Genomic DNA, 16,141 nt, shown 5'->3' with positions numbered 1-16,141 from the left:
TTTTCTTCTCCTCCCCTTGCATAAAACTAGAAAAAGGAGATAGATGGTTGCCGAACGGAAATAGACCTTTTAGCATGTATCGTACGTTAAGAATTAAAAAGGGGCACGGTAAAAAAAGCAGGAAGTTTGCTTGCCACCGCTGGTGAACTAACTCTAACGTAGGAATAATGGAGCACCGTGCGAGGATGCAGCACATCGATCTTGAGTATAAGTATTCACGGGATTCAACGTTGCACCCAACTACCGCTGATGTACCCAGGAAGCCTTACATAGGTGGTGAAAGTGAAGCAGAATTTCGCACAAGCGGTGCGAAACTTTAACGGAGAACCGCGTGGAATTTCGCTGCCGTTTACTAAAACTGTATGTTCAATACACTCGAGAAAACGTTCGGGGGACCAAGCGTGAATTCGAATCAAATATGAACTCGTAACCGTAACGCGAACATGGGTTAAGTAAGAGAATTTGTGTTACAGCGAAATTCATTGTCACGATCGTTTCGTTTGATCGTTTATGGCAACGTGTATACGTTTGCCTCGTGCTTCCAGATTTTCCTGTTACAGCGCTACCTAAAGCGCTTAAACACACAGATACATACATTGCTTAAGGTACCGTGTATAGCTACGTTTATTATAGATTTAATCGCAACATTTGTATATTATTTCGTTTATAAGTAGGACAATTTTAATCTTTTCATTATAAATCGTTAAATTTTTATTGATATTGAAATCTTTGTTTTAATCGTGTTATTCGGCGCTTCCATGTTTGATTTCATTTGTATATTGTGGAATTATTGCATACATTTTAAATTGTATAGTGGTTTAATTGAAATATCTACTGCATCGAAATACAATATGAAAGTTTCTTGTAAGTATGCGAAGAAATATCTTCACGCATCCGAATTCCAGAATATAAAGAAGAAATCTTGTAATTGATTAAAAATTGTATATAAATGCAGAACGACAAATAGATTAGATTACATCATACAGTACATTATGCAGACAAGTGGATTACATTATATCCAATTAAATAACAAAATAGAGAATAACCGGTAAAATGTACATATAACGTTCTTTTAAAATATTTTCACATCATTTACTAGAAAAACCGCAAACATCTAAATCATAAAGATACTTCCTAGTACACCATTTATAATCCACTGTATCTCTACTCTCTGATTTCATCAGATTCCTATACTACTACCAGCAGCCACACATAATAATAAACCTGCGGGTGAAATAATTTCTGAGAAACACTCTCAGAAATGCTTCCGCGAATCCTGAATACTGGAAAAGATGTTGATTATCAATATATCTGGTCGATAAGGCGCTTTGACACCAAACAGGAACATCCTGTTCGCGCTTATCGGTCGTATCTCGAAAAACCTAGCGATTTTATAATTCGATAAATCTACATATCTGTAATAATAATGAGCCGCCTTTCACATACAGGTTTATCCGAGCCGTGTACGCATTCGCGTATGCAACGAAGGTACAAAAGAGGAGCCTGTGAAAGCTGCTTACGAGCGCAATGACGTGTCACAGGCGTTGCTTCTTTACGACGATAGTGTTTGTGGCGACGTTTCGCGTCATTTGCCGTGAGAACGACGCCGATCTAATCATCGTACGTATTGTCATTCTCGTACCCTGCAGCCCGTAGAGTCACCGGGAACTGTACGTCAATGAGCGCGCCATTAGGCGCCACTGTTCGTGGCCGAGCAAGCATTCAGATACGCGTCGCTCGCGGCCACGTAGATTGATGGCAGAGATACACGATTGTCTCGATAACCGACGGAATTCCTTGCAGAATTGTCGCGACTCCTACGCGTCTATGAATTGCTCCCCGCGATCGCTCACTTCCGTGACTCCGCCGCTAAATACACCGGAGAAAGTAATCGCCATCGCGCTATTCAAACTCTTCCGCGGATGTTCGCGGGTCTGTTCGTTTCTTTGCTTCAATACGACGCTAGATTTACTCGATTTTCTACACCGCTCCCTTGATTGCGTTGCATGCCGGACATATAATAGAATCATGCAGATGCCCCGCGTGTTTTATCTTCTTATTGATATATGTACGCATTTGGCGCATTTACTGGTTCTTATATACAGTGAGTATTATAAAAAACATTTACGTACTATTGTTTTTATTGTGGCATTTATATGCCAATTAGTTAATATTAAACGTATTGAATTTTATAGTATTTTTATGTAGCTTCTAAAAATTCGATAATACCAGAAGAAAATGTAGAACATGATTGATGAAAGTTTCATTAGAAAATAAGTGAATGTGAAACGCATGTGAAAATTATTTTCGTAGCGATTGTAGTAATTCGAAATAAGTGAATAGGAATAGATTATATTGTTTTTGAATAATCTTTATTTGACGCTTTCAATCTATCTGACAGATAAAACGAACTTTATCTTTCGATGATAATTTAATGTTACATATTTTCGACCATTATTATGCATAATCACGTTAAACAGATAAAAACGACGAAAGTTTATACTACAAATTAGTTGGCGATTTAAAATGGTTGATAATATAAATGGTACTGAAAAATATAAAACATTAAAATTTGTTTTAAAAAAAATTTGAAGCAAGATACGTTTCATTAGTTCTAAATCGTATATGCGACAAAAAGAATGATAAACGAATTGTAAGGAACTGTCGACATAAACCTACCATTACACGTCACCAGGTAATTGAAAGGCTTGATTTAAGCATGTTCTTAAAATCAGTAGCCCGTAGATTAAAGGAAGCAAATTTGCATAGCTGTACGCCATTAGGAAAAGCAGTCATTAGCGATTTGAATAATAGGAAGCGCTTAACTTTCACCAAAGGATATGTTGACATGCCAATCTCTCTTTGTAAAAAGATTGTATACAGTAAAAAGCAAAGAAAAATTTGAATTATTTGATAGAAAAGAGAAAAGAAAGTTTTAAGAAAATCAAACGAAGCACTCGAGAATGAGATTCATGACTCAATGCATGAAACATTGCAGAGTTCGTTATGCTATAACATCGCTATTCTTGGCGTGACGTTGGTAAATTGGTATTAATGGAAGGATATATATCTACGTGTTGTGGATGAAAACGTGAAAGAATATGTTGAAAATAGTTATTTCACAAAATAATTGCTTCTGATTAAAATAATTTTGTTATATTTAAAGTGCAGATAACGAATTTCTTGAACAACGCAAAATACAACTTTTAAATTGAATATTAAAGATTTCCGATTATAAAATTCGTGAAGTTTATATCATTAAGATAAGAAAGTACAAGTTACGAGTTAAACGAGATAAATTAAGATTCTTTACTTTTACAGCAAAAATGTATAATGATAATGGAAGCTATTACGAAAAAATTTTTTGGATATGTACATATAAATAAATTTTATTTGGTATTTTTTTAATTGATAAACTGAAGCAAGTGTCCGCTACGATCATACGAGATCTTTGATCACTGAATTGCTTAAAATGACAGAACGTATCAAGCTGAAATTCATTGTAAACTCATTTGTGGCGTGCATCCAACAGCTTTCCGAATCAATTAATTCTGACGTAAAGGTAGTTAACCCTGCAACGCTTTACGCTCCACATTCAGTTAAGCATGAATGTTTACTACGATACGATTTGCAAAGACATCTTTGTTGGTTAATCTCGAAATTTGTAGTTATTTCTTATACCGTATCTTTTACCAAATACGATAATTATACGACACAATTATATGTATTTAATTATAATTATATGTATTTTTATATTTGCGACGAAAAATAAAATCGCAAAAAGTATTTAAATGATAATTTACACCAGAATGAATACAAAAGAAGTGATAATAATTAACTTTAAGTAATAATACGTTATTCGTAAGGGAACTTCAAATGTTAATAATTAAATACAGATTTCTAATTTCATTATTATCTTTATATTCATCTTCAAAGTTAAATTGTGACAAAATTTTCTATTTTTCTAAATAGGATACCGAAACCTATGAAACGTGTATATCTAATTTTTCTAACATTAATACCGTACAACAATATCCCAATTTCGCCCCGTGTATTTGTTAGTAGAAGCAGAATCATGTTTGAAATTATGCGCTTTTTGTCCGCCTACATAACCGTAGCTCATTTAGCTTATATAAACACGGTGATACACATATAATGTAACAAACATTTTCATCCTGATTAAATGGCAACGTACTAGTGTAGATGAATTACGTGCATAAATAGAATCGTGAAATTGATTCCTTTTTATAAATTACTGCCTATAAAACGGTGTCCTTTATCTTATAACATAAAATAGGCATATATACTTATTACGAATATTATTCTACATTTCAAGGTAAATTTATTTGTAGCCATTTAATATAATCATCGTATTTATTTTTTATATTACGGTAAATAATATACATGTTTTTTGAGTTTAGAGTTAGAAACAAGAAATGAAATTTACATAGTAATATTGAGAACCAATCATTTTATGCTAAGGTTTTTCTTAGAGTGTTAAAAGTTGTATTATTCGTTGAAAAACAAATTGATAATCAGTATTACTTTATTAATACTCGAATAATTTTCAAATTGGATCAATTCCGCCATTAATGATATAATACACTGAAAAATATTAAGATGCAGTGTTTTCATAAAAATCTAAAATACATTGTGCGAACGCGTCAACATGTTGCTGCGCAATGAAAGATTATATCTTACGGTTAGGTGCGTTAAGATTCTCATTTTGCCGGTGCTGCAAATTTATCGCCTTAAGGCATCGCCTACGTCGACTGTGTCAACAGGTGGTGCTCATCATTTTGCACTGACATATTACAAAGGAGCTGCTAAGTATGATAAAAGACGCATTGCCAAAGAGTAAATTGACCAGCTCCTGCCTGTCAACCTGCTTCGCCTTTAATACTTATAAAACAATGTTTCGATAATCTTTCTGCGCGATAAATCATATTTTTCAATCATTCATTTTAATACACGTCTCGACACGTTGCGCGTAAATCAGCCGACTTAATAATTGGCGGTTGCATATGAATTTGGTGTTAGCCACTGGTGATAACTCATCGTTCCTATAATATGAAAATTAAAAATAATTATAAATACCGAAACGTGAAGAGATAGGTGCTTTCGCTCGTTAATTATTATGATTTATAACATTTATAGAGATTTTCGATGAAAAAGCTGTTGGGAAACTGGATATTATCGGTATCCTGTATACTTATGTTTTTGTGTAAGAACCAAATTTATGATACAAGTTTTAGCGAATAGATGAATATGTTATCAGCGTTTTCAGATCATTAGATTATGTATTACACTTTTGTATCGTAACAGGTCTTTAGTGTCTGAATAATAATAAATATATAGTTCTTTTATGCAAATTACAGTACGGAATTTCTAACTACAGTGAACTGTGGTGGCATATTTAGTCCTTTTGTGTAATGATAAGCCATGATTTTTTAGACACTCTCGATGATCTGAGAAAAAATGTTCTGAATAAAAGTTTGACAATACGCTCGAATATAAAAGAATTCCTAAAAAAAAACTGCATTTCTACAACCAAAACGTAGTCGTCTGTGTACTTCTTGAAATAGTACCATATTATGCTTTTCACTATATTAAATACACATTGGAAAGAACTACTTGTGTTTATAATAAATTCATATTATACTATGTAAATTAGAATTTTTTACTCGAAGCTCTAAGTCACAATATTCTCTGCAATTTTGTTAATTATTTCGCGTTCCGCCGGATAAATGAGGCGCACTTATGCTACAAAATAGGCGACGCTGCTCTTCCGATGCTCTTCTTTCCTTAAGTGATCCCCCGGCAACAATATCCTCTTTCTTACAATCCTTGCGCTCCGCATAATCCATTGCCCCAAGCTGAAATCTGAAATCCTTGGTTGCTCTCCTAGCGAATACGTTTCACTTACCACTTCCCTTCCTCATTCTCCTACAATTATTTGACACTGGTTTTTATAAAATATCGTCTATCGACGTTTACACATTGATCCTTAACAAATCGAATTTTTTTCTTAATTATTCAACAATCACTAAAAGATAAGGCAAACTTCACTATCAAGATAAGATTGGTTGTTGTTATTGTCGGAACAGAACTAAGTACATTAGACAAATTTTATTCATTATTGTTACGAGTAAATCATCAAAAAATTTATAAAAGAAAAACCCAGAAATAGTACCAGAGAAGAAAAAAGATTATAAAAGAATTAATTAATGTCTTGCTTTCCTTTTCTCTTATCCTAATGCAAATAACTAGCGAAGTTTCCTAAAAAACAGGCGCAATTATAGAATAACACTTGGCGAAATTAAACTGAGTCGATTGAATAATTGTGATGATATTACTTGGCTTTTTCCTTCTCTTCGGTTAACCAATCTTTTTTGCGTTTCTCCCAGCCATTTTTTTCTCGGTTAAACACTAGCACACTCACCATAGAAAGTGGGTGGGGAAAAATAGGCGACCAAACGAAATGCAATGCAATGAAAGGAAAAGAGAAACAAAGGGGGCAGCCATAGAGGCAAAGTAACGGTTGGAAACGTCGTTCGAGAAAGCTTATTTCCACACTCCTTCGGCAAAAATGGATAGGTCTCCTTTATCACACTCGCAATACACACCACGTAGGTAGCTGGTTTCGTAAAGGTATCTTGGATAGGGAACCGAGACACTTCGAAAAATATCGTTGTTGTCGTGGTTGGTTGTCGTTGCTGGTTGTCGTGGATGGTAGCACTGCCTGCGGTAACGACGGCGGTCGCCGTGCACGACGGGCGGTCGTCGCGACGCACGTTTCTCCTCCAACACTTTTTCTCTCTTCGACATTGTTGTTTCCTCCCATATGAATCCGCCTTCTTGTCAGAAACAAAGTTTACTTACTCATAGGTATATCTATCAAGCGTCCATGTACAATCGATTTGCTTCTTTCTTTTTTCTCGTTTGTAGGATCAACTATTTGCCACCTATCTATCTTACATTGAAACTTATTAAACATTTCTAGCGGTTTTTAGCGATTTTACTTCTTTAATTATTGGCCCTCTACTTAATCCGCAATTTTTCGCCCGGATTTACTTGTTTTTACTATCGATGCATACATGTGCATCACCGACGTTTCTTTCTTTATTTCGCTCTCGGATAAACGTGAATATTCGCGTAAAGTATAGCCGCATGTAGCAAGACCATGTTCGAAAGAGTATCATTTTTTATTCTCACTACAGACACTATAGATCGGCAAATACTACGTGTTAATGCACAATTTGAAATAATGTAACACTTAATGTACTAATTAGAAGATGGAAAAGCAAGAAATGTTATAAAACTTCATTTTTATTCAAAGAGCGAATGTTTAATATCCTAGTTTATGTGGAAACAAGATTCCATAAATTTAACTGTGCTATCCATAACATAGAAATTAATGTCCTAATTAGACACTAGAAAAGAAAATAAGTACGCTATTTCTGTAGCAAAAGCACTGGAACTTTAAATGCTCCCATTTGAACCAATTGATTTATATGTTCCTAGAAATATAAAATGCAAAGTCTAGTATCTTGTTCTATTTTTTATTTAATGTAAATTTCTATTTTCATCAACTATGCATTTCTAGCTTATGTGTACACGTTTCATAAGCTATCCAATATTAGGTGGATTACAGTATCAACAGAAAATATTCATATACCATAAATAATTAGTAAGGGCGTCGTTTTATTACATGGAATTTCATAATTCATACAAATCGAATTTAATAAGTAACAAATTATATTAAATTAAATATTAAATTATTAATATTTAATTTAATATTTCCATGTATGATGTCACCGAACTGCTGAGTATAATTCGAAAGAAGATGATTATACGTGGAATATGAAAATACAGAATACTTTTGGAAGCAATCGTACGAGCATAGTATGCAGGACGCAATTACTTTGGTAGAGAAATGAGAGTTATTCCCAACGATTTTTGCATTAATAGAGAACTTTTATTGTTCATCTTTCATTCTTTGATATGTGATTACGAGCACCAATACAAGTAAGTTATAACGATATCTGATCGAAGCATAAGTGAGTCCGCGCGTAAACGCCAGCACTCGATGTGACTTCGATATCGATTTATTCAAAAATGAAGTTTCAAGTGAAAAAAAATGGTATTCTACATTTTCGTTTTGTCTTTCTATTTAGAACCAAGCGCATGTTCATGCAAATGCATATTTTTATAGAATGCAAATAGACAAGGGAAATCTAAATTTTAACTCGTTTTTCGACTAGGAAGATTATAAAAATGTGTGTTGTGTATTTTGCATTTTCTGCATATTTATGTTTAAGAATATAAGCGTATATTCATGCTCGCATATGCATTTAACATGTATCTAAAGTCTACTAAGAAATTAATAAACTTCTTTGTTATGACTATAAAATTACGCAATGTTGTAAACGAAAAATAAAATTATGTGGATTATCGATAAATTAATTAAACGATGATTGCAATATCAGAATACTTATTTATTTTACAATGTCAATATCCGTCGAAGAGTCTTTATCATAATTTCATCAAAATCAAAATCAATGTTGATTGAGAAATGACAGCTTCTAACTATAAAGTACGAAGTACTTGAAGTACTCGAAGTACATGTATAAATATCATTAACTTTTCGCCAGCTGCGTACAATATAAATGAAATATAAGAGCGTATAAGTACAAGCAAAAATGATATGGATGTCAAAAAATAACACTGGAATGTTTTTCTCTTGGTCAGTTTTTCTAGGGTGCAGCATCAATCCATCATATTGCAAGTGACCTGGTTTAGTATGCAGAACGTTGTCAGCAACTGAACTCGAAATTTTTACTTTGACTATAGTTTCGTAGGTTTATATATGTATACGACAACTTAATCATTGTTCAGAGTAAAAGATCATGACTACACTGCAAATTTTTATGCATTTATGGGAAATTTGAAAGTGAAAAATGCATAGACTACACATAATTTACAAAAATATGTAAAATGTCCAAAGTGTAGTACGCTCTATAATATTTAGTCTTTTCTCTAGATTTCATTTCTTTCAATCAGGTATATTTATAAAAATATGAATTTACTTTGAATATTTTCGGTATTTATGATACATAATTCTTTTTCTACTATGTAATATTGAAGGCAATAAATTAACATATCTGTGAATCTTACAAGTTAATTTCTTCTTTGAATTACGTCATATTAACAATTTTTTTGTTTAATCATACAGCGACATTAATATCAGAAAATTAAGAAAAATTTATCTATCACGTTCTTCTTTTGTAATGTTCGTTTATATCCACCATAAATTTTTCCCAGAAAGTTTCTCAATCGACATATAAATTTTTTAATCATACTTTTACGAATCCAATTTGCCTTTAGCACATCATTCTCTCCGTTTGTACTTGACCTTTATAGTATTCCAAATATACAGACATTTTATACCCGTTTCTCGACGCACTATCTCCGGGCGAAGTTTTACTCGAGACGCAAAAGGTATGTCATTTTCAGCACGTTTGTCCTCGCATAGAAACACCCTTTTACGATTCTACGGAGCCCCGTGAATCACCCTCGGGAATTCAGGTTTTATAGACCTTTTGCTGCATGGGCAAAGCCGCTCGGACCAGAAAATTACGCGCCACTGTGTATTTCCACATTCAAATGAAATCTTTAGCGAAAGCGGTGCACGTCATCGTTGATTTTCGCGTATAGGGTGGTCCGTTGTCGCTTTAATGCTTCCGTAACTTAGCGGTTCCAAGAACAAAAGTTTTTCTTTAACAAAAGATACACAAAGAGAAAAGTATCGTATTGCGGTAATAATATCTTTATAGGCGGTATTCTCGAGATGTGAATGTTACGTTTATTCTTTCATTCAACGGAATGATATATCTTTTTTCGTTTTATGATGTGATAGAGGTTTTTGGCAGGATATATGTAGGAACGTAAAAATGTGACAAAAGAAAATGCGCTCTCTTTGTGGTAAATGATCGACATTCGCTGATTTCGAGATTTGGATTTTATAGAGTTTTAGGAATCAAGAAACGCAAAAACTAAAATAGAAGGTTTTAAGTGAACTCTTTTTAACTGTATAATATATGTTTGTAAATATTATAATATATACAATATATATTTATATGATTTTATAATATATATGTAACACTACAGATTGTTATCGAACGGATTACAAAATAGATTCTAATACAATCTTGGTATAAGTTGATTAATAAGAATTATTGTTCAGGGCAGATTGCATCTTTGGAAATTCTAACAAGTTAATAATGTTCCATGTGAATTTAGAATACGATGAGCTGTAGCAGACAGTACATTTAAAAATTGGATTTAACAATAAAAAAGTTGCAGGAAATACATTCAAGTTTCATGCCTTATGTCTACTTAAGAATGGCATTTGCTTTAAATCTGTGGAAAAAGGGAAACAGTTAGGTTCTAACATTTATGTATATGCGTAACACTTGGCTGCAGTAACGACGAACTAAAGTCTCGTATTTAAGTTACTTCCCCAGTACGAAACATTTCCACGAAATTAAATTCGACGACGATATATTCGAAATTCGAACGTATCTGGTAATAAAAAAGCTCAAATACGTATGTAAATAACATAAATAAAATCATATAATGTTATATAATAATGAAACAAATGCATTATGCTCGATTCTATTGTTGTATAAACTAAATAAAATTACTTACAATGAGGTAAAATTTCTTCCAATTTCTTAACTTCTAAGTTAAAAATGTTAGAGTATTTCTTGTTTATTTCAGAAAATATTCAACATAAACCGACACTAATTAATTCATCATCATCTACTAAGTAATTTATCGATAATCATTAGCAGCATCTTCAAACTAGTTCACCAGTAAACAGATAAAAATCCATATTAGGCGAAGATCTACCTGTGAATATCGTGGTATCCGAGCGGCCTGTTTCTCCATTTTCTCTCATTTGACGAGACAAGACTGGTGAAAGACAATGATATTCAGTCATCCTAATTAAGACCGTGTCCTTCACCGCATTATGTCGATTCACAGCGGCGAATGAAACGAACGGAGCCACGACAATCCTCTAACACATATTTACCGCATGCTACCGCGCAAAAACAATAGAAACGAGAAAACAGAGAAAACGGTATGACCGGCACCGCAAAGGATGCCGTGGCCAACTCGAATCAACCACGTCGGACATATTTGCGTGTGCTTTCCTGCCTCCAGAGACAGGGAATTCACCAGACGAGTGAGAAACGTGTGCGCAGTTCGCTTACCGATATATACCAGTCATGGGAAACCGGTGTTCTTTTATAACAGTTAGCCGGTGGTCGCAGCGATTCGATCAGGCTATTACGATCTGAAAACGCAATCTGAGATCCACAATTGACCTCAAAATGACGCTCGCCTCGGAGCAGTCAGTTAATACATTGCATGTTGTTTCGTGTAATCTTTGTGATTCTTCTTACCTCGTTGTCAACTTTCCAGCACCTTTAATCAGATAACCTTACTGTTAATATTGTGAATTACAGTCGGAGATAAAAATAAATGAACAGGTAATAGAAGTATCAATGAAGTTTAATAAAACTACTACTAGTATTATATACTTAAGTCTATTTCTCATATATTCTTATAGAGATCGTTTAATAAGTAAATGAAATTAATATTTATATTTTTGCATAAACAAGACGCTTTTAACGAAACTTCATTGATAATTATCTAATTCCACTATATGTCCACTTATTTTTATCACCGGCTATATACATATATATATATAAGTTTTTAAATTTAGAAACAAGCTACTAATTCCGCCGACTTTAATCTATTGTAAAATCCGGAAATCTCTAAATTGCAGCCGTCATGTACGACGAATTGCAAAAAAGTTGCGTTGATCTAATCAATCTGTTACACTATGTCTTTCAGAACTGTGGTGACAGCAGTTTCTTGGCATCCGCACGGTGCCTACCTCGCATCGGTGGACAAAGCAAAAACGGTGACAGTCTGGGGCGACCATGTTTAACGGGACAAACAATCCCGGGATAGACGATTGTTTCACGTACGAAGGTCAGCGCGTTCTTTTGTGCCGAGACGGACGTTTGTGGAATTGAAAAATGTAGATGCAAGCTTTACGCGCCATAGAGGAGGAATATCACAAAGGACACGATCCGGCGTGTGCAGGATACTAAAAATCAACGGTGTAGGTTTGGGCGCGCAGGCTGTAAAGAGTACCATTTTGAGATTGTACAAAGCGATGCTACCGGCGATGAAGCAAATTTCAGCCACGGTAGAGATTATTGTACATAAAACTGCCCTGATTGTTGCCCCTCCAAGGTTGTAAAGATTTCCTTTTTTAGGGTAATACCCGCGCGCCACGACCGTCGCCCTTTCTTCAACAAATTGAACAAATTATCGTAGTTATCCTCTTTAAGATTCGCTAGATACACTCCTTTTACTTGTAAAGGACTATTTTTCGCGTTTCAATCGTCTGTGCCGGCAGACGCGATCGCTCAAGTTGGATCACGTTTTCGAGAAACGATAAAACACGGTTGTTTCTTTCCTGTTTCTGTTAAGTTACTGCATGCGAAATTTCGTTTTATCAAATGCAATTCTAGTCGCGTATTACTTGTTCAAAACATGTTATTTAATCAACGCAAGTTTCACGCGACTTGATGCACTTTCCCAGTGATTAGTTGATTTCATTGTTTTAAATTTAGAAAGATTGTCAGGGATCAAATTTTCGTTATTTTGAATAAACATAAGCGTCATGTCTGTAACAGTACTAAAGTTTCAGTGTTTTTATTATAAATCTTTCTAATGCTCAATACACGTAGTCTATCACCAGTATATTTTTCTTTGACGCGGTCGCCAATTGAGTCATCAAATCAAGGTGCCACGTTGATCAATCTCATCAGTAGAGAAGTAGAGAAACGTTAAAAATATTACTTTTTAAATTTATCTTAAAATTTAGTATTATTTATGCCATCTTCTTGCAACAAGTGAAGTTATAAGAACGCCGTTTGTTTCTTCAGAATTGAACATTAATCGTGTACTTATGTAATGAAATTGAGAAATTGTTAAAAAATGAAGTTGATTAGTTTGGCTTCTGACAGATTTAATCAACGACATAACAAAATTTAATAGATATTGTTAGTTAGAAAATATTCGAGCTTCGAAACGAAAACATATCATATGCATAGATCTAATATTTTAGTCGGGCTATTTTCATTACGAAAACTGTTACTCGGTTAATTCTTACTTCAGCTTAATTTCTATAGTCGATTTCTATAGTCTATAGTCGATCTTGCCTTCATGACTAATCACAGGTCACGTGCAATACACTCTCACTCTTCCTCCTTCTCTATCTCTCTTTTCAAGTAGAGAAAATTAAAAAAGTCTCATTGTAAGTGAAGTCACAGAAGAAGCTTGTTAATTGACGAAGCAACCGTGAAATCGAGTCTTCTCGAAGTTCTCCAATGTCAGCGAATTTCGAACGTTTTTATCGTAAGTCTGATGTAGGATGAAAGAGGATGTACTCATTAAGTGAAGAAGCACAATAAAGTTCTAATATTGATACTGAGTATATTACATTATATAATTTTTATTCGATCGATGATAATGTATCGAACAATATTACGTTTGTCTCAATCGTCGGATTTATTATAATGGTGAAGAATCTATTGATTTGTATGAGTCATTTCACATAAAATATATAAAAACTCGCAATACTTGTTAATAATCTACTTAATTGTATAGTTTATTCAATGCTCCAACTTCGTAGCTTAAAGTAACGTGTTAGGTTTAAAGATCAAATGAAGCAAATAGACTGATATCGATAAAAAAAATGCTTCTTATGTATTGCAATTTGAAAATTTTAAGTACAAACTTTTATCATTCAGAATTATCTCTTATCGATCCATGAATTTTTTTTATCTGTTTTTGATTCTTTTTTCGTTAATGGCTCGATTTAACAATGTGGATTTTCTCTGGTATTTCCATTTAGTATACGATTTTTAAGCTTTCCGTGTTTCTTCTTTAACGATCTGAAAATTGTTCTCAAAGCATGAACTTAATAGCAAGCTATCTCGAAACCAGATGAATACAATAAATATGCACGGTACCTTATCTTACTTCGAACAAAGTTCTTTCTCCTGAAATTTTCAATTAATCCAAAACCTTATTACTTATGTATTTTTAACCTTAATTTTAATCTTAATTTTATAGATTTTTATTTAATTTTGCAGAAAATTCATTAAAAAAGTTATAAATATAGTCTGAACATATTGAATTAAATCTATCGTACTACGAAGAAAAAGCTTGTGTTCAATAAAAAATATTTATCATAATGTTATTCCTACATTATAGGAATTTTACATGGTAATTTAATGTTTGGTAAGAGGCTATATTTTAAACTGCATTTTAAGCGTGAAAGCTTTATCTAGACTTATAGAATTTTATACAAATTATAGTCTGAACTCTATCAATAAAAAATAAAAAAAAAAAAATTGAAAAGGAATAAATATATGTAATTTCACGTGAAGTGACTCATACATTGTATTTTTGTGGTTTTCGTTTCAACTACGAACACTCTTTTTGTGTCACAATTTTACGCGTTTACTTATTGCTCCTTAGTTCGTGCACAACAATTTGAAATTGGTCGCGACCGTAAATTGCACAATAGCTGTAAGATTTGTAAGTGAATGCTTTTTAGGAGTATACAGGGCCAAGATCGAAGGGCTCTAAGTATAATTTAGCCTCTAAGGGCTTCTATAGCGTAACTATAAGAATTTATGAGTCATAAATTGTAAGGAAAGTTTGCCAGTAAAATGCGAAATGCCAACGTGTATAGCTTTTCATATTTTTGATACGTATTTTTGTTAATTCGAATACACAAGTAAACGAGACATTGATATAATAAACCGCGAACGCGATAACAAATTTCTTTCCTCTCTTATTTCATGTTTCACCAGTTTAAAATATTTTCACCTGTTTTTAAATATTTTTCTTTTCTCAGAGTCCTTTGATCATTGTTTAGTATAAGTCTATATTAACACAGTGAAAAAAATAATAGATTCTGCGGATAAGTTAGATGTTACATATAGATTTTGGTATAATATGCATTGAATTATTACTATTAGTACTTCTTTATTATACAGATAACCAATACATCATGATATTATTTTCTAACGTTTAAGTTTTGCAAACTGTAAGTTGCTACTCTACTCGAACATATGATTAATTTCGATGTGACTGTTCATAATTTCATCGGTTTACCTAATTGAAATTTTATATAATAGCATCGATTACGTTTGCTGCTTTGATTAACCACCTCATTGATCTCAAAAGTGTATAGTTCATAGAATAATATCGATCAAACGGTTTGCTCCGCTAATATTTTTCTATAGAGATAAACCGATGAGCATCAAATGGTTACATCGTTTATAACGTTTGATTTTTCAAGTAAGTCTGTTGTTGAAGCAAATTATTATAATTGCGTCCAACTTGTTACATAATTCTTTTCCTATTGTACAAGCAATACAGTGACATACATGTATTCTGTTATTATTATTCACATTTTCTTCTACACCAACTTCTGCGGAAACAATGTATACACTGCTCGCAATATATTATATTATATATATTAAACGTTTTCTTCTTGTATTTTTTAAAATGTGTTGCATTTTTAATTAAATCCGTATTCTCCATATTAGATGATAAATTATGAAATAAATGGTTTTACATTAAAATTATTAAAATTTCCTGAGCTTTCACGCACAATCTATTACTAATTAAATTAGCAAAATGTTATGAACCGCAAGTTACAGATAGCAAGTATCAGTGAATACCCTTACAGCAACGAGTTTGATAATAAAATGAATGGAATTTTCCAAGTAAATTTTATAGATTGCCTATGTTATTGTATTAAATAAATTACCTTGTTACAAGTGAACTGTCCTATAATATGTGGTGAAAAATTATAAAATCTGTTAATTTTTGCGAATATTATCATGCAGAAGGATTCTAATCCCTATGTCGAAGTATATGTATATTAATTTCAGTAATAATACACAGTTCTAGAAATATTGCGGTTTCGTGCCTGAATTTTATACAATTCTTTCTCAACTTGGTATTTGCACAGCGC

At 33.0% G+C, this 16,141-nt stretch overlaps 1 protein-coding gene across 3 annotated transcripts in view; it reads left to right on the top strand.

Moving 5' to 3' along the window:
- The window catches only part of LOC100645758 (autophagy-related protein 16-1), a 601,658-nt gene extending 585,988 nt beyond the window's left edge, over positions 1-15,670 (top strand). For 2 of the 3 annotated variants that reach the window (XM_020864349.2, XM_003397577.4), the window contains one exon: positions 11,926-15,670. In XM_020864349.2, the coding sequence (XP_020720008.1) occupies positions 11,926-12,022 (97 nt within the window). In that variant the 3' untranslated portion in view covers positions 12,023-15,670. Of the gene's footprint in view, positions 1-1,448; positions 1,621-11,925 lie in introns of all 3 variants that reach the window. The other variant, XR_007225207.1, reaches the window with a different exon arrangement.
- The last annotated feature ends 471 nt before the right edge of the window (positions 15,671-16,141 follow it).

Source organism: Bombus terrestris, chromosome 9, assembly GCF_910591885.1.
Source record: "Bombus terrestris chromosome 9, iyBomTerr1.2, whole genome shotgun sequence".
In the NCBI taxonomy this organism is placed as follows: domain Eukaryota; kingdom Metazoa; phylum Arthropoda; class Insecta; order Hymenoptera; family Apidae; genus Bombus; species Bombus terrestris.
The sequence above is the reverse complement of the archived record's forward strand: the minus strand, read 5'-3'. Positions and strand labels throughout refer to the sequence as shown.